The sequence below is a fragment of the Saccostrea cucullata genome, unplaced genomic scaffold, assembly GCF_032062105.1.
Source record: "Saccostrea cucullata isolate Sc308-1 unplaced genomic scaffold, CSIRO_AGI_Scuc_v1 ctg4192, whole genome shotgun sequence".
Classification (NCBI taxonomy): domain Eukaryota; kingdom Metazoa; phylum Mollusca; class Bivalvia; order Ostreida; family Ostreidae; genus Saccostrea; species Saccostrea cuccullata.
Genome location: NW_026931460.1, coordinates 4,403 through 28,871, shown reverse-complemented (window position 1 = coordinate 28,871; position 24,469 = coordinate 4,403). Strand labels below are relative to the sequence as shown.

At 33.6% G+C, this 24,469-nt stretch overlaps 2 protein-coding genes across 3 annotated transcripts; both read right to left on the bottom strand.

The window, feature by feature from the left end:
- Positions 1 to 348: 348 nt before the first annotated feature.
- On the bottom strand, positions 349 to 1,443 carry LOC134232657 (deoxynucleoside triphosphate triphosphohydrolase SAMHD1-like). The gene is made up of 3 exons (XM_062714644.1): positions 1,356 to 1,443; positions 903 to 953; positions 349 to 793 (listed from the first exon to the last, which is right to left on the bottom strand). Exons 1-3 carry the CDS (start codon positions 1,439 to 1,441, stop codon positions 568 to 570), a joined length of 363 nt encoding a protein of 120 aa, XP_062570628.1. The 5' UTR covers positions 1,442 to 1,443; the 3' UTR covers positions 349 to 567.
- A 149-nt stretch (positions 1,444 to 1,592) lies between these two features.
- Positions 1,593 to 8,134, bottom strand: LOC134232656 (deoxynucleoside triphosphate triphosphohydrolase SAMHD1-like). Of its 2 annotated transcripts, none has more exons than XM_062714641.1 (7): positions 8,089 to 8,134; positions 7,577 to 7,737; positions 7,185 to 7,336; positions 6,241 to 6,311; positions 5,999 to 6,139; positions 1,911 to 1,958; positions 1,593 to 1,830 (listed from the first exon to the last, which is right to left on the bottom strand). In XM_062714641.1, the coding sequence occupies exons 1-7, from the start codon at positions 8,113 to 8,115 to the stop codon at positions 1,651 to 1,653; spliced, it is 780 nt and encodes a 259-aa protein (XP_062570625.1). In that variant the 5' UTR covers positions 8,116 to 8,134; the 3' UTR covers positions 1,593 to 1,650. The 2 variants fall into 2 exon arrangements, with proteins under 2 accessions (XP_062570625.1, XP_062570627.1); XM_062714643.1 differs by having other exon boundaries at positions 7,191 to 7,336.
- Positions 8,135 to 24,469: the final 16,335 nt, after the last annotated feature.

Genomic DNA, 24,469 nt, shown 5'->3' with positions numbered 1-24,469 from the left:
TTTGTAACGTTTAAAAACTCTGAAAATTTGAGCAAAATTCGTTAAGAAATGAGCAAGTTATGAGGTCTCAAAGTTGGCATCTAGGAAAAAAAAAAACAAAAAAAAGAATAATAGGGAATAATCTTAACCATCAGAATCGGTAGAAGGTCTTCCGTCTGAGCGGAAGACCTTAATAACCTTAGCAACATTTACAGTAACGCAAATAGGAACAAATTCAGTCATGCAGTTGGAACAATGAATTTAATCAGCAATGCAGTCCTTACACATGGTCAAATATGTATGTTTTTATTTTTAAATTTGTTGATTTTTGTATTGTCCCCCTGCTCTCTAGTTTATTGTTATCAAGCATCTATGTTTGACATTAATAGCACAAAAACATGAGGACTTGAGCATGTCTTCAATGTCTTGTTTATTCAATCAAATTCCTATCATTAAACCAATGAATTAATCGGATTGAATATTAGAAAATACTCTTTTACCAGTTATAATTTCAAACTTTTCATATCAATTGTGCTGTCAATTGGGTCAAAAAGAAAATAATTTGTATTATTTCTTATCAAAGAAACATTAATGACAAACCTCGTCCTCTACCTTTGTAACTCTTCTCTCTACGACACATTTATACAAATCACGTCTGAAAATTCTATTAATTATCGTTTTAGCCTCCTGGAATTTTTTAGCTTTGAAATTCTCAAAACGGATACGATCAATGACGTCATCTGTGACGAGACTATATGCTTCCATGTTTTTAATGGTGTCTGAAAGTGGCATTTTTTTCTGTTTAGTTCCCTCTCTATAATATAAAAAGATATCAATGTAAAACAGCATATGTATCACACGTACTTTATTATTTTTTCGAAGATATGTACAACAAACAAACCTAATATGTACAACAAACATACCTATAACTGTACGTCAGCTTGTCATTAGCCAAAACCAGCGCATCTGTAATCCTGTGTCAAAAAAATTAGAAGTCTACAAACAATTCAACATTTCTTTTTTAAGTACTTACATTGTCTTTTTTCATTAGGAAGAATAAAACGGAAAAGTCTTTATCAAAATCTTTCAGCAATTCAAATACATGTTTCATATTAACACTTTCATGGGTGTTGTTTTAAAAAAAAATGCATTCAAAAAATGATAGCAGTAATTGATTTTTTTGTTTGAAGAAAAAAATAAATGCAGCACTGAAAATGATTGGGCAATCGCTGATAAAAAAAAAATATGGCAAGTATAAAATAAACAAATGGTGGCAATGACCTAGCAATGACTGACAATATTTTAATTCAATATGGTGTTGCTTTTTTATTGTATTCAAAGTACACCTCCAGCAATTACACTCATACACAACTAACATTAGTTCAACGGCTTTGTTGACCGGATGCTGGTAAGCCCGGCGATGAAGGGTATAGCGTGTGTGGTACATATCGAAAATATTCATGTATTCCTGAAAGATATACCGTTATGTTTGTAATATATTTTTTTTCTCTCAAATCGTATTAATCATATCACTTTAAAAAAATCATATGATCCCAGTCGTGATCTCAAAGGTTGTTCATGATTCTGGTGAATATAACATTTTTATACAGTCAATTGATACTTTGATTAGAAATAGAAAATTTTCAAATACTCTGGTAAAATCATATGCTTTCATAAAAGACCTGCCTTTTTGGGAAACGAAATGCGGTGTCCCCGCTTGTACTTGATGACACGAGCCAGCATTATGCTTCGCATGATCTGAAAGTCATGCTTCAGACCCAGCATATGACAATCTCTAGAAAAGTAATCCCATTTATCCACGTCAATTTTATTCTCTTCATTAGCCACAATCTGAAATTTAAAATTCTATCATATTTTCCAAAAAATTAATAAACTGCAGTAAAAGAATTGTTTTTTTTTTTTCTAATTACCTCGTAAAGAAAGTCCTTTTTAGCATCTTTTTGCTTTCTGTCCTTCTTCTGAAAAAAAAGTTTCATTATAATTGATTAATAAAATAAACTTTTTAAAAACACCTCTACAAAAAGAAATAATTAGAAGCATAAATATGTAATTAAAAAAAAATTACACTGAAAAATGCTTTGGTGGCCGTCTAATTCAACGGCAGTTACATACAATTTGAATCCCTAATTTTTTATCTTCTTTCTAAAATATTGTGCATGTATGAAAATACATGAGATAGAGGGAGAGAAATAAAAGAGATAGATGGAGAGAGAAAGGAAGAGAGATGGAGAGAAAGAAAGAAATTGAGTAAGAGAAAGGAAGAGAGAAAGTAAGGGAGAGAGAGGGGAGGGGAGAGAGAAAAGAAAAAAGAGAGATGGGAGAAGGGAAGAGAGAGAGAAAGGGGAGAAAGAATTTAAGAGGGGAAGAGAGAGAGAGAGGAAGAGAGAGAGAGAGGTTACTACTGAAAACGAGAGTGAGATATAGAACAAGAGGCCCACGGGCCTTATAGGTCACCTGAGTATCATGTAACAACTTTCCATTAATTGAATTTGGTTCGTGTTTTAAACCAGAGGCCAAGAAATTCACAATTTTAAAAGAGGCACCATTGCTTATCATAATTATAAACTAAGAATGCTTAATTACTCTATTTACTTAATACCCAGAGGTAGATCAGAATAACAAAGAGAAAATACACATCCACTTTAATTAAACCCACCCCAAAGGAACCACTGACCATGGGGCCACATATTTCAAAATTTTGGAAATTTTATCATAAAATTTATTTCATCATAAATGGTAGATTAATACCAAAGAACATATTTCAAAGCATTAATTTATTTTCAGAATATGTAACAACCCCCCCCCCTACCCCTGACCCAAGGGGCATGAAATTAATCGGTTTGGAAGTGGCACTGACTTGCTCATCATAACTATATATACTTGGATCATTAGCATAATACCCAGGTGCAAAGGAAACAATTTTCAGAGAATTAATGTATTTTCACTATATAATCAAAAGAGCCCAAAAACCCTATAAACCAAATGGCAAATCCCGTGACACAGGGGCCATAAAATAAAATTTTGGAAGAGGCATTATAACTATATACTAAGCTAGTTTATATAAAACCCAGGAGCTTAGAAGATTTAAAAAGAATTAATGTATTTTTACTATATTATCATTAGAGCCCGCACTAACACCAGAACCCCTGACCCAAGGGCCATAAAATTCACTATTTTGGAAGAGGCACTCTTGCTCACCATAACTATGTACTTACTTAGTTTATTTGATACCCAGGATCAGAGAAGAAGATTCTCGAAGAATTAATGCATTTTCACTATATAATCAATACAACCCCACCTAACACCAGAACCCCTGACCCTGGGGCCATAAAATTCACAATTTTCAAAGAATTACTCTTGCTCATCATAACTATGTACTTAGTTAGTTTATTTGATACCAAGGAGCAGAGAAGAAGATTTTCAAAGAAATAATGCATTTTCACGATATAATCAATAGAGCCCCCCCCCCCCTAACACCAGAACCCCTGACCCAGGGGTCATAAAATTCACAATCCTGGAAGAGGCACTCTTATTCATTATAACTATGTACTTAGTTAGTTTATTCAATGCCCAAGAGCAGAGAAGAGCAGAGGAGAAGATTTTCAAAGAAACAAGAGGCCCAGGGGCCACAGCGCTCACCTGAGCACATCGGGGTTGAATTTACTCCCCCCCCCCCTCCAGGCATTCATCATTTGAACAAACTAGAATCTACACTACCTGAGGATGATTCCATATAAATATCACTAATCATAGCTTTGAAGTACTTGAAAAGAAGATTTTAAAAGGTTTCCCTATATATCCCTTTGTAAAACTTGGGTCGGCCATTTTGGCCCCACCCTAGCCCCGGGGGTCATGATTTGAACAAACTTGAATCTACACTACCTGAGGATGATTCCACATGAGTTTCATCTTTCCTGGCCCAGTGGTTCTTGAGAAGAAGATTTTTAAAGATTTTTCCTATATATTCCTATGTAAAACTTGGGTCGGCCATTTTGGCCCCACCCTTGCCCTGGGGGTCATGATTTGAACAAACCTGAATCTACACTACCTGAGAATGATTTCACATGAGTTTCATCTTTCCTGGCCCAGTGGTTCTGGAGAAGAAGATTTTTAAAGATTTTTCCTATATATTCCTATGTAAAACTAGGGTCGGCCATTTTGGCTCCACCCTTGCCCCGGGGGTCATGATTTGAACAAACTTGAATCTACACTACCTGAGGATGATTCCACGTGAGCTTCATCTTTCCTGGCCCAGTGGTTCTGGAAAAGAAGATTTTTAAAGATTTTTCCTATATATTCCTATGTAAAACTTGGGTCGGCCATTTTGGCCCCACCCTTGCCCCGGGGGTCATGATTTGAACAAACTTGAATCTACACTACCTGAGGATGATTCCACATGAGTTTCATCTTTCCTGGCCCAGTGGTTCTGGAGAAGAAGATTTTTAAAGATTTTTCCTATATATTCCTATGTAAAACTAGGGTCGGCCATTTTGGCCCCACCCTTGCCCCGGGGGTCATGATTTGAACAAACTTGAATCTACACTACCTGAGGATGATTCCACATGAGTTTCATCTTTCCTGGCCCAGTGGTTCTGGAGAAGAAGATTTTTAAAGATTTTTCCTATATATTCCTATGTAAAACTTTGGTCGGCCATAATTTGGCCCAACCCTTGCCCCGTGGGTCATGATTTGAACAAATTTGAATCTACACTACCTGAGGATGATTCCACATGAGTTTCATCTTTCCTGGCCCAGTGGTTCTGGAGAAGAAGATTTTTAAAGATGTTTCCTATATATTCCTATGTAGAACTAGGGTCGGCCATTTTGGCTCCACCTTTGCCCCGGGGGTCATGATTTGAACAAACTTGAATCTACACTACCTGAGGATGATTTCACATGAGTTTCATCTTTCCTGGCCCAGTGGTTCTGGAGAAGAAGATTTTTAAAGATGTTTCCTATATATTCCTATGTAAAACTTGGGTCGGCCATTTTGGCCCCACCCTTGCCCCGGGGGTCATGATTTGAACAAACTTGAATCTACACTACCTGAGGATGATTCCACATGAGTTTCATCTTTCCTGGCCCAGTGGTTCTGGAGAAGAAGATTTTTAAAGATTTTTCCTATATATTCCTATGTAAAACTAGGGTCGGCCATTTTGGCCCCACCCTAGCCCCGGGGGTCATGATTTGAACAAATTTGAATCTACACTACCTGAGGATGATTCCACATGAGTTTCATCTTTCCTGGCCCAGCGGTTCTGGAGAAGAAGATTTTTTAAAAATGCCATTAATTTTTAACAAATTCATGATTATCTCCCCTTGGAAAAGGGCGTGGCCCTTCATTTGAACAAACTTAAATCCCCTTCACCCAAGAATACTTTGTACCAAGTTTGGTTGAAATTGGCCCAGTGGTTCTTGAGAAGAAGATGAAAATGTGAAAAGTTTACGACAACAACGACAACGACAACAACGACGACAGACAACGGACAAATTTTGATCAGAAAAGCTCACTTGAGCCTTCGCCTCAGGTGAGCTAATAATACATTTTCACTATATAATCAATTAGCCCCGCCCTAGCACTAGAGCCCCTGACCCCAGGGCCATGAATTTCACAATTTTGATTGAAGACTCAATGCTGATAACAATCATGCAAACAATTTGACTGCTTGATGTCCAGGAGTAAAGAAGAAGATTTTGAAAGATTGCATTAATTTTAGTGGTTTTGGCCCCATCCCTCAGGCCCCAGGTGGGGGGGAGAGACCATGAAATTCACAATTTTTGTTCCCCTTTATCCATAAATGCTTTATAACAAATTTGGTTGAAATTGGTTCAGTGGTTCCAGAGAAGAAGCTGAAAATGTTCAAAAGTTTACGACCGACGTACGACGTACGACTGACGACGATGGACGAAAAGAGATAGCATTAGATAACCTAGATTACTCAGGTGACCTAAAAATATTAAATATACATTATCTTATATTAAATATGTTAATATGTACCCCTTTTATTAAATCCTTAATAAATTGTCTATGTTTAGAATTTTTCTGTAGGTCAAGTCCATATATTTCTGCGCATTCTTGAAGATCATGCATGTTTTGGTCGAAGATCCTATCTAGCATCTGAATGGAAGCCTCCTCATGCTGTAATAAAACATTCAGTGGTAGAAAGTATAAATAATTCAACACGCTTTAGGTTGAGAAACATAACACGCATATATATACTTTTTCAAAAAGACACTGACCTTCCACTTTGATTTTCTATTAATCCTAGGAATAAACATCAGGTCAAACAAGTGTGAGAATGCCCCATGACCTACAAAGAAAGTGTGCCTATATGTCTTGATGGAGTTTTATGAAGAGACTTTTACATTTGACAGCTGACTTTTAAATTTTCGTAATTGGAATTTGTCTCTGTTTTAAATGTAAAAGTCAGTCGTCGATTGTAAAAGTAAGTCTCTTCATAAAAAGCTATAAACCTTAATTGTAATAATTTGCATAATAAAACTTTTGTTTCGAAATATATCAATTTAATGTAAGGAAAAACAGTTTCATATATTTTTAAGAATCGAACGTCTTTTTTTAAAGTCGAATTCTTCATCAATCGAACAAATATGGCTTACATTAAAATTCAATATTCACATTAATAATAATGCATGTATTAGGATGCATTTTCAGCTCAAAATGGATCGGACAACCTCTTTCTTCAAGTAATTAGAAGACATAATTACATTACATATACATGGGTGAATGCTGAGCAGATACGTATTTACATTAGTTTATAGTATTTCATTATTTTTGGACGGATAATTGCGATTTTCTAGAATTTTAAGAAAAAGAGAAACAAACTTTTTAAGCTGGTTCAAAAATTGTCAGAATGCACTTTGAAACATACATTCTGCATATGTTTAAATCAAATTAATAAATACTACCAGTGGTAATGATTGAATCATTTAGTTAACCAGTGAGAAATAAGATCTGAATAATTAGTAGGCCCAGCCACACTTAAAATATTGACAAATTCATCATCAAAGTTTCGTTATACAAGAATGAATTAGAGGTGGAAAGTTATGTTTCTGTGAAAGAATGTCGGATTTGAAAAATGGAGAAAGAATAAGGAATAATTAATAAAGAATACAAATTAAATGTCAAGTTTTTTCTGGCAGTTGGAGGATTTACCGATTCCTACATGTACCTAAATCATGGCAAAGCCCAGCAATCTCTACACACAGGATATCTTTTTCATCTATAGATATATCTTCATTAATATTTTTATATTCTGGATCTGTAGACATGTTAGCCTTGAGAGTTCGCACAAGAAGTCCAGCTAAATAACATGTTCTGTAAGATAAGTTTTGATTAAAAATGGAGTACATAATACATCCTGAAACAGATTAGAAGTGTCTCTTTTTTACAGCTGATAGTTGTAAAAGAAAATAGTACTAGGATTTAAACACAATTTCAATTTTTTTTTGTAGGATATGGATTTTATATCGCAAGTGATAGAGGAATAAACCCAGCTGTTACATATTGAATATTTGATAGAGATAGGGAGAGAGATAGACAGAGAGAGATATATACCCAATGGAGTGTTCAAAACGTGTATGGCATGCTCCAGGATAAACAAATGAACAGCCTCCAAGTTGTTTTATAAATCTTAGTCTTTGAAACTCAGGAGTGTCGATAATCTTGACACAGACAGGATTCATCTTTATTGGACCCCATATAGGATCATTAAAAATCTGAAAAAAAGAATGCGGCAAAGCCTAATTTATCTTTTTGCATTTAAGAAAAAGTAAGACTCTACGCTCTCGGTAACTCTTTGTTCACAAATTTTCAAATGAATATCAGGTCAACTTTAACTTTTGGTTTTCCACTTGTATTTTTTTTTTCATTAAAATGAATTGAGTCAATACAGTCATAATACTCGATGACAGAGAACAAATACTGATTTTTAACATGCTTTTGATAAACTTTACTAAAATTAAAAATTACGTGTCTTTAAAAAAAATTTTTGGTGTTAGTAAGAAATGAAAATGTGTATATATTCAATTCCCATTTTTTATTTACTCGCGTACATGAAGTGTACATACTTTCCCTGGAAGGGTCCTTGTTTCCATTGGAGTTGGTGGTTCCTGCATATTTTGTGATGACTGAAAAAGACATATGCAAACATTTTTAAGAGAGAGCGAGTGCAAAGATTAGTACACAGACTATATGGAGAAGAATCCAAAACGTCTTAAATCAAAGTTTTGAACAAAAATAAAGTCTTTTTTTGCTTGGCACCAATTAGGATGGTGTAGAGGAATACATGATATTGTTTAAGATGGAGTTGAAGAGTTCCAATACTAAAAGAAATCGAGTGCTACATTTTAATGTCTAGATATGCTGTTGTACCCTTCTTCTTAAACACTTTTGGATATACTAAACATCTAGAATAAATGTTAGTATTTTTGGTATATTTTTCTTTGAATTATACAAGAATTTTCATCAATTGATATCTTTCAGAGACCCTGATCATTTGATGGCACTATAATCTTAAATTACGAAGAATATCTTCAAAAGTTATCAGTAGGTAAAGTGTGTTGCGTATGTTCTCAAAATATCTTCTAATACAGCCATGATATTTAGAAACTGGAAATACAACCATATTTGTGTCTCCCACTTACTAAAAAATTATCTTTATATTTTATCAAATGAAAAATAAGTTCACAAGTATTCAAGACTACTAGATCTTAATATCTTATCTTGTTTGTTACCGTGTATACTCGCCTATAAGTCGGTTGTATTTTTTTGAGGATATTTTGAAGGGATTTGCCATTGACCCGCTTATAAGTCGGTACAACTTTTTGCCAGAATCAGATGATAATTTCAAATTAATCCTCTGATATTTTAAACCTGATTTCAATTAATATTTTTGGAAACGAGGGTCGATTTTTAACTTTGATTCATTGAGAAAAAAAAAATGCCCTCTTAAGATTAAAAAATAAAATTATTAAATAAAAGTGCTAAATAAATTCTTGTAATTAATTTTTAGTCTTAGAATACAAACATGATTAAATTTTAATAAATCCAGACTTTGTTCATCGATAACTGTTGAAAATATTTATGGAATACATGTACCACGTTCTGCCGTCCAGAAAAATACCAGTCTTTTATGACTCGCCTATAAGTCGGACATCGACTTTTGGACTAAACTTTAACTCCCAAAAAACTGACATATAGGTGAGTATACACAATTGTCTACATTTCAGAGACTGTTTTAATGTTAGAAACAAGCTTGCTACAGTTAAAATATTTTGTAATGTATCAATGTATGCCCCGGTATGTATGCCTAACAATGTATTATTGTATGAAGTGCCTTAATGCCAATAAAGAATTGAATTATCGACGATAAAGTTTATGCATTAAGGAGTATTTGAGCCAAACTTTTAACAGTTTCAACAACTTAAAAGATTTTTTGATGTAAATAATATTACATGTATATGGTGTCAACCAGTCTACCTTTTGTCCATTTGTATCGATCGATAAATCAACTACGCATGTTATTTGCTAAATTTAAGGAAGTTATTGTTATTATAAATTTGATATTGCGTCTACGGGTTTTGTTTTATATCATTAGGCAATATTACTTTGAGATATTTTACTACATTCAGATTGTATTACTACAAGAAAGAATTACGCGCTAACTAGCTGATAAAAGAAATGAGACAAAGTTTTTGTACTTACAATTGGCAATCATCAAGTTAGACGTCCGCGCTTAAAAAAGACACAAATCAATAATGGGTGCTCTATTTCCCATCAATAAAGCACAACTATTCAAATCATTAAAAACCTTTAAAAATATCAGTAGACCATCAGTTCTATCTATATATACATGTATATATGCTAATTACACAAATAATCTCACTCGTTATTAGCAGACTTATTTACATATTCATATGAAGCAGAATTTGTCCAAAGTATTATACGTGAAATGATGAAAACACTTGCTGTTGCCTTTAACTCGACATTTAGCAATTAACAATGGTCATCTTTTCATTGTCGATCCGATATATCCCGGTGAGCTTGAAATGAAAGATACCAAAGAGTCTGACACATCTGTTTCAAATATTGAAAAAGATACTCTAAGAAGCTTCATGATAAACGTCATGACCAACTTTTCAATCGTCAAATTCCCTTATTTATGCAGCAATGAACCTTCATCACCTGCATACGTGGTTTATATCTCTAGGTTGATTCGATACACAAGAGCATGCTCTACGTATGAACAATTTCGAAAACGAGGTATATTACTGACATACAAATTGCTGAGACAAGAATATCAGCAGTCTCGTTTTAAGTAATTGTTCTATGGTCGATACAATGACCCTGTCAGAAAATACATTTTATCACTAAGTCATATGCTGATTGACGTTTCTCATATGAATTCTTAAGCCATTATATACGAATTGTCGACGGATTTTTCAGTTATTTCCAATCATGACAAGGATCATTTGAAATTGTCATCTGATTCTGACATGGGTGTGACCGATCGACAGGGGATGCTTACTCCTCCATAGTACCTGATCCAACCTCTGATATTTTTAGGTCTGTGTTTGCTCTGCTCCAATCCAATTATGTATTGATTTATGGACTTTTGACATCTCCATATATTTCATTCTTTCCACCAAAATATCTTACATAAGTTGATTTTAATAAATATCTATAGGATGAATTGACCCTTGACATCTAAGCTAAAGCTTACCTTCTTCGGTGGAAGCTGAGAAACTTTTTCATCAATTCTTTAGAAGTACTAATCGTGGTTTTTTTTCAAGCAGCAAATATAGTCTTACATGCAATACGTCTTGCAATACGTCTTGACTAAGTAATGTTTGCTAACTTCACTCACAAATCCTCGTGAAACTAAAAACCATCGAATTATTCATAAAATGCACTATTCTTACTACAAAGGATACTCTAAGACATTAACTAATACTTGAAGCGATATATATTGTATTTTGAATTTGTCTTATTTAGCTTTTTATTTATTAATTGCACAAAGAATTTGATTTTAGATGCATATCTTTCGATAGCAATAATATTAATAATAATAATCACTTATTATCTTTGATAATTGATATCATTAGATTCATAATTCATTCGCAAGTATACTTTTCTAATGATAATGGGTTTTTTTATTGGCAACGTTTCTGGATTTTGTATAAAATTTTTCAAGAACTTTTGAACAGGTTTAATGGTACGAAACATGTTCATTTCAGGTCCTTTTTACCCATCAAGCCAGCATTCCTTTAAAGATTTTGTCAAATCAATGTTTTTATAATTCTCAATGCATTTCCTATGTAAAATGTTGAAAAAATGGTCTTATATTATTTTTAACCATAAGTTTTTTCTAAAACCCATTTATTTCATAAAGTTTATACATAAAATACATTGTTGAATCTTCATTTCCGATGACAAACATATACTTTGGCTGAAATTGCAAATATAGAAACAAAACACAGAAATACCAGCACTGTTCTTTGATTTTGGGTTACTTCCCTTTACATCTAATTATTATTTATAATGATCAAGAGACTGACTGTTTGTTTCTATACTATAATTTACTTTATTTGAAAGGAGCTGTCATTAAACATTTTTGCATGGATTTATTATTCACTTTTAATGATGCCTCCTTCACAATACCTATAGAATCGTTCTAATTCATTCTACCTAGCTATCACCACTTTCAGCATAATTCTTTGCACTTCCCAGCATACATGTACTTATTCTAAATGACGACTTGTTGACTGACTGCCCCCTCGGCACAATGTAAACAAATCCATCGCTGCTTTTCTTTTATTACATATCAGATAAAAAACACACAGTGACACACGTGCTTTTGTTTACCTCTCAGTCTGCAACACACGCTTTATTGGTTTTCACCGCCTAGAGAATTCCATACGGGAGATCACTCTCAATGACTATTTTTATAAATGAAAAAACCTAGGTATAAGCCTTTTTTCTCCGGAAATCCTGCGTTGCCAATGACCTTAACCAATTCTTTTCAATTAAAACTCAGGAGTGTATGGAGAGGTAGTGATACGTAAGCTTAATTTGGACATAAAAGCACAAATAGTGTTCCTATTTCCTATATCAAGACTGTGGTATATTAACTTTTCGTTACGGCTGACTAATTCAATCTAGTCGCTGTTATGTGTTGTGTATGTAATGGATATATGCCGAATACTGTTCTATATGTAAAATTATCAGACTGTTTGAGGCCCGTTAGGGCCGAAAACTGTCTGATAATTTTACATATAGAATAGTATGAGGCATATATCTTACTTAAAACATTGCCATTTAAATGTCTAAAAGTTACCTGGAGGAGTCCGATAATAACACAATGGGAGTTCAGGTACCCATTGTTTTCTACCCGTCTAATAAGTAGATAAAAGAAATGAGACGGTAAAAAAGTGAGTGAACTCTTGTTTCATTAATTTCATTCATTCAATGGCAATGGCAGTCGTTTGGTTTAGCAGGACAGGGGTCCGGTGGTGAAAGATTTTTTTTTTGGGGGGGGGGCATTTTTATTTATGATGTGCATAAATTGACATTGATACTGACATATTTTGGGGTGATATTTTAACCATCACCATGGAAAGTAAAATGCGGATTTTTACCCTACTAGCTGAAATTTTAGATTAGATAATGGAAATTCTCAGGTTTTGAAAGTGTGGCCATCGGGGAAGAAACATAAAAGGAGATTGCAGAATCTTTTTTTCAGAAATGGATTTAAATTCGCTTATTCAAAGTGCTGAATCAAAAAAAAAAAAAAATCAGAGAGTGGAAAGTATTAATGTTGTGGAAGGTTTAAACTCAGATTTCTTTTCATGGATTTGCTATTTTGTAGTGTGATCAACTTAATTAATTTCCTTGCGTTTGGTTTCCTGAATTTTTTCCCTAACATTTTTATTGGGGGTTTCTGTACTTATTTAAGATCTTAATTTCACTCTTCTTTTTGTTTTTTAAATACCGTCCGATTTTGTTATCATTGCCGTCCGATAATATATTATCAGACTGGTAATTATTATTATCGGACGGCTACAGGTAAATTTTTAGACTGCAAGAACAAAGGCTTGACGTCACAGCAATGTTTTAAGTACATGTACTATTATAACTGTTTTTTTTTCTTATTTTGGCGGCTATGATGCGAAAAACGATGCGCTAATTAACGAATTAGAAAATATTTATAAAAATATATAAACGGCACAGACAACCTAACGCTAATTCACGATTACTATAACCAGTGTTAGTAATATCGAATTTCTTTGGTAATTTTGTTTTTCAGACATGGCAGAGGCATGCAGAAACCAGTTAATTATACGGAGAAAACGAACAGTATTGAAGCTCAAAAGGTTATTCAAACAATACAAAACAGGAGCAGAGCAAACATAGAACTATAAAACAACAAAGGTGGGATCAGGCGAAATGGAGGATTTAAAATATCATAAATGATATAAATATTAAATGCATGCATAAACAACATTTATTGATGCTTACATGTTTAACTATATTTACCTTTTCAGTCGGACATTTGTGAATAATACCCAGACAAAACATAATATTTTGAATATATGTGTAGACACTTATGGATGAAACACAAACATACTGATTCTTATATTTTTTATATACATACATGTATTCTTATCTAATATTCTCAAATTTCATTTTCTAAAAACGAATGGCTTGGTTAACAAAGAAATGTGTCATTCCATCATACATGTAACATTACACTACTGAAACATTTGTTTTTTCAAGTCCGCGGCAGTTCGCTGTACTCTCTTTCTGAAATATTATTCTTGTCTGTGCCTTCAGATATCAACAAAACAGACTTAAGTCAAATTTCAATTTCAAAACAAGCTCGGAAACACCTTGTCACAAGTAATGTCGAATATGAAATCCCTATCTTTTCTCAGAAAAAAAGCCATAGGCAATGATAAAATTTTGAAAAAAGTAGGTCAAGGTCACAGATCAACATACATAGCATATTTGGAAAGGTTTTGTCACAGGTAATGCACAAAATTAATACGAAAGCCTTCCTCAATCAATTTTTTTGACAAATTTCAATCAAATCTTTTTTAGAAATAGCTCAAACTTTAGTGACAAGGATTTAGGAACTGATTCTTAAGTCGTGGGGCACGAAAAAGACCCCCACTTGCTTAATGGTTCTGAGTGTCGTGTAAAGGACAAAATTTGCAGCCCTCCGCCGGCATGAGGTGATGTCTCCGAATGAGTAAAAAAACAACTCGAGAGGGGCGTTAAATTAACAAATAATGAAACTAAATTTGAATAATTTAATTTTGGTTGTAACGCGTCATTTGATTGGATGAAAAATTAATCTAAACTGTATAACCTGGGTTGCCTACGTCACAGTGACTGATGTCAAAACATTTCAATCCGCTTGACATTACGTTTAAAATATGAACTATTTGAAGACGTTTTAAGGGAAAATTGTCATGTTTTCTATACTTATAAAGCTTCCGGTTTATAAATCGTAAACCGCCCCAAACCAGGTTATACTGTATAACTTGGGTCCCTATTTAAATCATTTTCTTAATTTAAAAAAAACTTGAGGAATTTAATTATTCATGATAATCCTGATATATTCAAAGATAGCAATAAGGAGATTCATTATCATTGCGATAATTGCGAGATATTTGTAATCGACAAGAAACTACCAAACTCAAAGTTACAAACCGTTTCAAATATATATACAAGGCCTTTAAACAACCATAATATTTTTTAAACTGATCGCACTTACTTATCTGAGCATGTATAAATCAGCATTATTTTCTCCTATAGGGTCGGTGGCTTGCAAAAATCTGAATAGTTAAAAACACTCTTTTAATAACTGTGCTTAACATTAATTTCAACGTCATATAAATCAAGCTTACCTTACTTTTTAAATTTAAGTTTTTGAGAAAAGAGCACATATCCGCAAAATATGATAAACTTCCTCTTTCTTGCTCTAAGCAAATTTAAACCGAATGATTTGCGTAGATTGAAATACCCCTTTAATAAAAATAGTGCTTTTAAATGGAAATATATTGTACGTCTTATCTTACAAAACCCGACATCAAATTCAAACAGATAAAACATACGATTTATGTTTTGCGGAAGAAAGCATGATTTTTTTTATTTACAAGTATTTTTCTTCCACACATTTTGATAAAGTCAGCAGGATCTTGAAACACCTCAAAATTGGGTTAAAAATGTATATTGCGCTCATATTTATTAGAAATGAAGCAAAGTACCTTTTCACTTTGCATTAATAAATTGATATTGCATGCAAAGTAAGACTTTCGGTTCAAAAGGAAACATTTTATGGATGGTTGAAATTTTCATTTAAATCTGAGGCTGGTTCATGATCTTAAGTTAAGTTATTATAGCAGGACTATTTCTTGAGTGATAATCCAAAAAATCCTGCAACATTGATATTTCTTCTCCAAATAGTTCAATATTATTTTCCGCCTTGCAATATGCCTCAACAACATATTTCCTCATCGGTGTTATTGTTATAATTTTAGCATGAAGATTACGAACAGCGATCGATCAAAAAATCAGAAACAATACTTAGCTTTAAACACGGACCCCGAAACTCCAGAGGTGGGATCAAATTCCCAAGAGGAGTAAGAAGCCCTTGTTGACTGGTCACACCAATGCACCGTGAGCCTTACATGTATGTATTGATGAAGGATGAAGAATATGGAGATAACGAACAGTATTTAATATCAAAGTCCATAAAACAATAAAAAAAAAATATAGGAGCAGAGCAAACACGGACCTCCAAAACATCAGAGGTGGGATCAGGTGCCATGGAGGAGTGAGCATCCCCTGCTACCGATCACACCTACCGTGTACTCCTTGTCAAGATCGGGAAATAACGGACAAAATCTGTCGTTAATTCAGTGTATAAATAATGGTATATTGCTGCATAAGTAAGGGAATTTGACGATAAAAATGTTGAAGTCATCACGTTTATCAAAGAGCTTGGTTGTTACATTACCATGAACGTCTTTTTCAAGTGAAATATCCAAGTATGCAACATATGTGTCAGACTCTGTGGTATCTTTTATTTCAAGCTCCCTAGGATATATCGTATCGACATAGGAATGGAAATTACCATTGTTAATTGATAAATCTAAATGTCGAGCTGAAGGCCACAGCAAGTGTTTCTTCTTTTCACGCATAAGATTTTGCACAAACTTTGCTTCATATGAATACAAAATAGGTCTGCTAATTACTAATAACAGAGCGCCATTGGTACCCATTGGAATTCCAAGAGATTGTTGGAAGACCTAGCTTCCAAAAACCACATAAATATTGTCAATCAGTAACTCAAGCATCTTTTTGATGACAACTTCAAAGTACTTGTGTGTGCAATAGAATGTGTTTAAAAAAAACAATTTGCAAATGACCATTGACCATGTAAGTGAATTTACGAGTTTCATTTTTATTGAAAAAGCAGTTGTTAATGATATCAAGACTTTAATTTATCGTGAGGAATGGTTATGTATAAAGTATTCATCCCATAGCCGCATTTAGTATAAAAACAAAGACCAAACAGCTGTTATGAAACAAATCAATCAAAACTGATATCACTACTAATTCAAATTGTTCTGTTAAGGGAACAGCGGAGGACATGAGTTCTAGTATATTTTTAAGCCACTAATTTTATATTCATAAAGAACAACACAGCATTTCATCTTTCTCTTCCATGATTAGTCTTACTTTGCTTCAATTACACATCATGTATAGAGAATATCACATTATAAGAGATATAAGCCCGAGTCATCAGATATCGGCCCCCAGAAACACGCATTCGTTGATAAAACACAATCAAAAGCTTTAACTGATAGACTGTCTTGAAATAATTTTGTATCTATAGGCGTAATTGTTCAGGAAGTTAATTCTTTGTAGGAAATTTTTCTCAAATTTTCTGTATTTCCACTACTATACTTGCAAATTAAAGTATACAGAGAATGCTTTCCTTATTTTTAAAAACAATTAATTACTGGGTATGTTATTTCCCTTCAAAAAATATATGTCAATTCATGCATCAAAATTTTGTTTGTGTTATGTATCCTTAAAACCCCAGTCACCTTTCCAAAAACGACCAACGGCCGACGGGTTTTTGAAGCAAAAATGGGATTCTTCGGGTGACAGTCGTCAGTTCATCAGCCGTTGTCTTGGCCGATTTTGACCTATTTTTTTGTCGGCCGACCAATTTTGTGTCCATCGGTCCAACTTATAATTTTTCATGCGTCGGTGGCCGATTTCTTCAACTGCAGTTATCCGTCGACCAACCTTCGATCATCGTCCGACCATCGGCAGTCAGTTATGAAGTCGGTCGTCCGTCGTTTGACAATAAGGGTGTTGAAAATTTCGGCCGACGGTTAAAATCAAACTGTAGCTCAGAGCTCGATGATTGGGCGACGATTGGCCGACTTGTGAATATTTAACCTATTATAGGATACATAATACAAACAAAATTTTGATGCATGGATTGATATAAATTTTTTGAACGGAAATAACATAAATAATTAATCCGTAAGATATAAAAATATCTTAAGTATTCTTTGCTGTTTAGATATATATGTGGACACCGATAAAAATATACAAAAATGATCAAATTTTAAAACTAAAATGTATGAATTTTTCTTTGCCAAATGATAGTTGATAGCTTAAGATACCGTATCTAAAAGAATAAGTTAAATCTGGTGGTTAATTTGTTGACCCCCAAGCCTCCTTAAGGTATACCTTTACTCAGATGACTAAAAAATCTACTGATAAGAACGAAAAACCACCTATTGCACATTGTACACCTATGATTCTTGTGTTAAATTTCAATTTCAAATAACTAGGTCAATGACCTCGTTTTCATGCTAGGGGCCCCTGAGTATTTCTCGGGAAATACCTCAATTTTTCACACTATGACCAATTTTTTCTTCACTCACAAAATATTATAAGCAACAAAACTCTTTAAATAATGAAATATTATAGCAATGGAACAGAGTTTCTTCATATAAAGAAATGAGTAGAGTTTGGGCCATAAACGTGATAATTATTACAGTCCGAATTTCCTCTGTCATATTAATATTTATTCCCTATTTTTAATCAAATATTGCAAAAATCTGACTGATAAGAACTTTAAATTATTTATAGCCTCAGGTTACTTTTGTTACCCCTATTCTCATGATATTAATGTTATATGGGGTCAATGATCAAATTATTGAGATATGTTGACTGCAGTGGTTTTTGTACATGTTTTTGAATTTCTTTATTTCATAGCATTCATTTATTTGAAATAATTTATGAGCTTAAAAACATATAAAATTTGCAAAATGATGTCTTCAAATACATGTAACCTTTAATTTGTGATTAATATTGCAAGAAATAAAAATTTTGACAAAGATGAAAAATTAAAAATTTAATCCGAATTTCCTCTGCATAGCCATACACTGAGTTTTGTTCCTGTATATTTTCTTCAAGTACTTACATATAAATTTTTAAATTGATATTGAGTTAAAACTTAGTTATTTTATCCATTTAGAACAATTTTTGATTTGATATATTATACTTTATAAAATTTCCTCTCTGATTTCTGAAACCTGAGTAAACGTCATCCTTAAGAACTGTTACACCGATTCGTATCCCAAATTATGGCTTAATATTTTGCTTCGTTGAAAAGAAAACAACTTTAGAAGACGGGTAGTCCTCATTGAAAACGACAAAAACGATGACCTTTTAGAACGTCACTGAGCAACAGATAACGATGCCATTTTGTTTTTTACTCAGCAAAAATCCTGAATAAACTCTTAAAATGTTAGAGGAATGAAAAAAAAAAATGTCACAAGCGAGTTGTGCACGTGTGGACATATAGTACAGGTAGTATTTGATTGACAGAGACTCTGTATCGGATGAGGACAATCCGTGAAGAAAAGGTTTAATGTGAAAATCTGTACAGCGACTTCAAAAAGTTGGGACGTGAAGGAAAGACATATGCTGTGGAAGCAGAGTTATGTAATAAAAGAAATTAAAAAAAAACATAAAAAAGAAAATTATACATCGAAAACAATTGTTGATAAATAAATGTCAAGTATTAGGAAAAAAAAGTTTTTAAATGAGTGGGTATTGGATAATACTGTGTGAAATGTATAGGACCAGCTGGCACACTTCATTGAAAAAAAACTTTGAATCAACGTTGGTTATATATGTTGATTCAACGTTTAGTTTATGTTAGATTTTGAAAATTGAGTTCAATTTTGAAATCTTAAATTTGATTCAATGTTGAAAATCAATGTTGATTAGACATTGAATAAAAGTTAATTCAACGTTGTTTTTTTTCCGGGAGGGGGGAGCATTGAATTTTTCACATGTGGTCGTGAAATAGTCAAGAACATGAAACCTTCCAAGATAAGATGTAAATCTTATACGGTACCACTTTTGATGCACCAGATACGCATTTCACAAATTATGTCCCTTCAGTGATACCCTGACATGCCGAAACGTTTCCTTTGAAGTGTAAATTTTTAATTAAATCTTGGTGTTAGAGTTCCGGGGATGGTGTTATCTGATTAGTATTCTCTAATGAATTGTGTTGGTCTTCTGAGTGGACAGAGTGGTGCAGCTTTGGTACAATTTGATGCAATAAATATAATTTTATAATGAAATATGTTAAAATTGTAAAATTAAAACTATATTTCAGTAAAAAATGGAAAAAAAACTTTAAGATTCTCAAAACTTACCAGTAACTGTAATGCTGTCTTTTTAAATATTTTCCGGAATGGATGTCCTGCTGTTATCCTCTTAATTCGTACTTTGGCAAATTCGTACTGAATTCATTTTTTATCATTGAATTTGTGAAATTTCTATATTTACCATCCATGTTAGTTATAATAGTTAGTAATGATATACGGTGGTGCGACTTTGTCAAGTCGAACCTCGTTATGGTCCGACAGTTTGATAGTCCAACACTATTTTAGTCCGAATTATCTATCAGCGAAAAATAGGATTGGACCGCTCGGCGAAGATCCGACGTTGAATCAATGTTGTCAATTCAACTCAATTTGAATTAATTCAATGTTGAATCAACGTCACATTTTCAACGTTGAAAGGTCAACGTTGAATCAATATTGTATCTAGATTTATCAACGTCTAAACCCAACTTCAACTAATATTCAACGTTTAAACAACGTTGTGTTCCTGCTGGGGGGGGGGGGGGGATATTATTTTAAAAGAAATTTTTGGCATTAAGTTTTGACGTTACATTGTCATTTAGTGTGCTCCGCGGGTACAAAACATGTTGATTTTAAAATGAAGTAAAGAAGGTGGGGGGATAAGGTGGGCAGAATGCCTACAGTGTCAGATATTAAGAAATCACATTTGATATGTAAATATTAATTGAATATTTAAATTTTATTTCTCATTATTAAAATTTATGAAATTATGAGGAAAAAAACATTTTCTGAGAAAAAATAAATCTCTTAAAAAATTTTCATTTACAAAAATATTAGATGGTATACGTGGGATTCGAGCCCCAGCAATAAAATACCGAAGTATGATACTGCTTTGAGACTAACGCGCTAACCACTATGCTACATGGCTCATGGTGATTATGGGTATGGAACCCTGTAACTGCCTTATATGGAGAACATTCATTATATGCTGGTACTTTGTCATTATATACTACTACTTTGTCATTATATGCTGGTACTTTGTCATCATTATATGCTAGTACTTTGTCATTATATGCTGGTACTTTGTCATTATATGCTGGTACTTTGTCATTATATGCTACTACTTGTCATTATATGCTACTAATTGTCATTATATGCTACTACTTTGTCATTATATGCTACTACTTTGTCATTATATGCTGATACTTCAACATTATATGAAGATAATTTTTAAATAGGTATAACATCAGGATCGGGATACCGTCAACTAGTAAACTAGTTTAAGGAAAAATTGGCGCAAAATTGTGGAAACGCGATCACATTGAATAAGCATCCTCTAGAAACTAAAGATGAGCCTGCATGTGATCCATAGATCAGACATAATATACGTTTAATTTAAAGTACACATTTTTAATTTATAATAAACATTTGTTTTTTGTGTTATTTTTATCCATTTATTGTTTTCATCAAATAGGAAAAGAATAGCACATAGGAATGAGTCTTAATACTTGAATTTTATCATCATTAAATTATCAAACTAAATCTTAGTAGAAGGATATGGAGATAACGAACAGTATTCAATATCAAAGTCCATAAAACAATACAAAATAGGATTAGAGCAAACACGGACCTCCGAAACATCAGAGGTGGGATCAGGTGCCATGGAGGAGTGATCATCCTCTGCTGACCGGTCACTCCCACCATGTGCTCATTGTAGTTCATATTAAAAGTATTATTTTATCTATCAGGACACATTATGGAATCAACTTATTGAGTCGAATTGCATCAGCTTTCATTTGGGGTTAGAACATGTATGGGTAAAAAGACAATAAAATGTCCATCAAATTTTATTCACTGAAATAAAATTCAAGAAATTTTAACAGCTTTTTTAACAGATATGTCCATTGCAACAATATTGATAGCGGCGCTTGTACGCCCGCCTTCCACAGCAGCTAGAGCCAAGTTCTTTTGAATTTATCTGCCCGCCACAACAGATTTCGAAGCGGTGATTGTATATCGTATTTCCGCAGACACCTGTTCAGATATTTACAAGAAGTTAATTTGCCGATTTCGGGTTTAAAAAGTTATAGTCATGTAAGCCTTCGGCTTCTTTGAGCTAAAAATGTATCCATACATTAATAAGACGGGACACCATCGTATTACATGTGTTATCTATTGTACAGTATTTACTGACCAAAGAACTGAGTGGGTACAATTGTAAATAAGTTATTTTCCTGGCCTTGTTTCTTCTTTCTAAAAGGTGTTTTTTTCTCAAGTTTGGAAAATGAAACACGTCTAAGGGTGTAAGATCTGGCGAATATTGTTTGTGTGACAAATCATTAACTTTCCGTTTATCACCCAAACTGCTTTACTCTTAAAGGTGTGTAGGTTTGGACTTTGTCATGAAGAAATTTAATGTAGTAGATTCCTGAATCTGGTTCCTTCCTCTCAAAAACCTTTCGGTTTTTTGCAAAAAGGATGTGGAAATAACGAACAATATTCCATAAACAATACAAAACAGGAGCAGAGCAAACACGGACCTCCGAAACATCAAAGGTTTGGAGCAGGTGCCATGGAGGAGTGAGCATCCCCTGCTGACCGGTCACACCAGCCGTGTGCTCCTTGTCAAATATTTTGCTTTCTAGACTCCTCGAGAAATAGAACTGCTTTCCCGAATAAGAATTTGAACAACAAAACAACTAATATTTAAGAAAATGGCATATAAAACTGGCTTTGTGCCCTTGCAGTTCTTTGCTTTTTTCAGACCTTTACTTTTTTGTCAAGGGCATCTTCTTTTAAATTTGTCTTAAGTGTTTAAAGCAATGGATGCAAGTTTCATTATATGTTTGAATTTCAGACCAATGTAGAAAACTAAAATTTCTGACTTTTTAAAATAATTATTTATATATTCTGTTACGCTGTCGTTTCACTCATTTTTCAAAACATAGGGTGCCAATTGAGTATTAAGCTTTTAAACAGTGTGAACTACCCCCAAAATGATGCTTATTAAAGCTATGTGTGACTGTCTGAAAGTCAATCAATCATCATCGGTGATAAGTTTTCGATTTTTTTTTGTCAAACAGTACATTGGTTTTGTAAATCCTAGTCGCTAAGTACGGTACCCATTTTTGATGTCCGCCGTTATATCATTTCTGTTCATTGAAATCCACTTGCTCATGTGTCTATAAAACAAATATTCGGTACTGTAAATTTTCCATATTTCGGTGAATATTTCTTTGGATTCTGAACAAGTTTTGCAGAAGCTTTAATGAAGCTTTTAATGTCACTCTAGTTTACTGATTCTTTACCATTCATTTTTAATGCAGTGTCTCGAATTCGAATAGCCCTTGTTTTCCAGATTCTCGCAATGAAACTATGCGATGAAAAGTGGTCACATTATCTGTTATCAATTCATTAAAGATTAAAGCATAGGAGAAAGTCGAGCTTAATGAAATATGAGTGCTATAGTGTATGTCGTAGAGTTCAAGACATTATTTATTGAACAGCCTTTGTATGTCTGGGGTTTCTTCTTCAAAACAATTACTCAATTACTTTTTTTAAGAGACGATGAGATATATTTTTTCTACCCTCCAATTTATATTTCTTTGAAAATACTTTGAATAAATGTTGAAAAATAGAATGCAGTGAGAAAAATACCTAGTTAATTTTTTTGCCTCGTAAAGCGTTCGTCGTGATAAGTAAACATTCTGTTTATGCCTAGGTCACATTTCCCGGCCGGTAGCCGTAGACCGGTGGTAATCGGTGGTAATCCGTGGTGTTAACGATGCCCCAACATCGGTACACATCGGCCTAGTAGTCCTTAAAGTATCAGTCACATTATCAGCGCTGGATATACGATGGGCAACCAATGTGTTTTATGATAAAAATGGCGTGCTTGCCGGCCGGACTTAAAAAGGCCCAGCGATGCATTGTGCTAATCATAAAACGATGTTCCAGGATAATCGGCCGATGTATATTACATCGCTCATACATTGGTGAACATCGTTCGTATATCGGTCGACTACGTGGTCAAACATCGACCGATGATCTGTCGCTATCTGGTGAACACTGTTCAACCCCCCTATGACCTCAGATTCAACGGATATTGGACGATGCTCGGCCATACATTGGCCGATCCTTGAAAGATGTGTTAATGATGAGTTGCCGATGAGGAACGATGTGAGGCATCGTTGGAGACATCGCTGAATTCTAACTACGAATTATTTCCTACCGATGACCCCACCGATTCGCAAAATGGCCTCAGTCACCGTCCGATCACTAGTGGTGCCCAGCCGTCAACCATGTCATTTTTATCAAAAACCGCATCGGTTTCTCATCGTATACCCCATCGTTGGATAATGTGACTGATACTTTACTGGCAATGATAGTTTGTCGTAGGTGTCCCGTGGATCAGCGAGTCGTATTAAGTGAAATTTGCTTACTGAACGTTACTTATGAATTCTAGATTTACTAATATTATCCAGTAAATCTACCCAATACCTAAAACTACCATTGGACAGTATATTAAATTGTCTTCTTGGTGACTTTCTCTAGTTTTTTTTTTAATTTTCTGAGTGTAGGAGCGGTAAACGAATTAAATTAATCTAGATCTAAAAAGTGAATTTGTTATAGATGTTTTATGTGTAACTTTGAGTTGCAAAGTAGGCTTAGCAATATTCATTTTTGTAGAATAATCTCAATGTAAATGTTATATCGTGTCAATTGTTTGAATTTGTTTTTTTTTTCTGAAGTA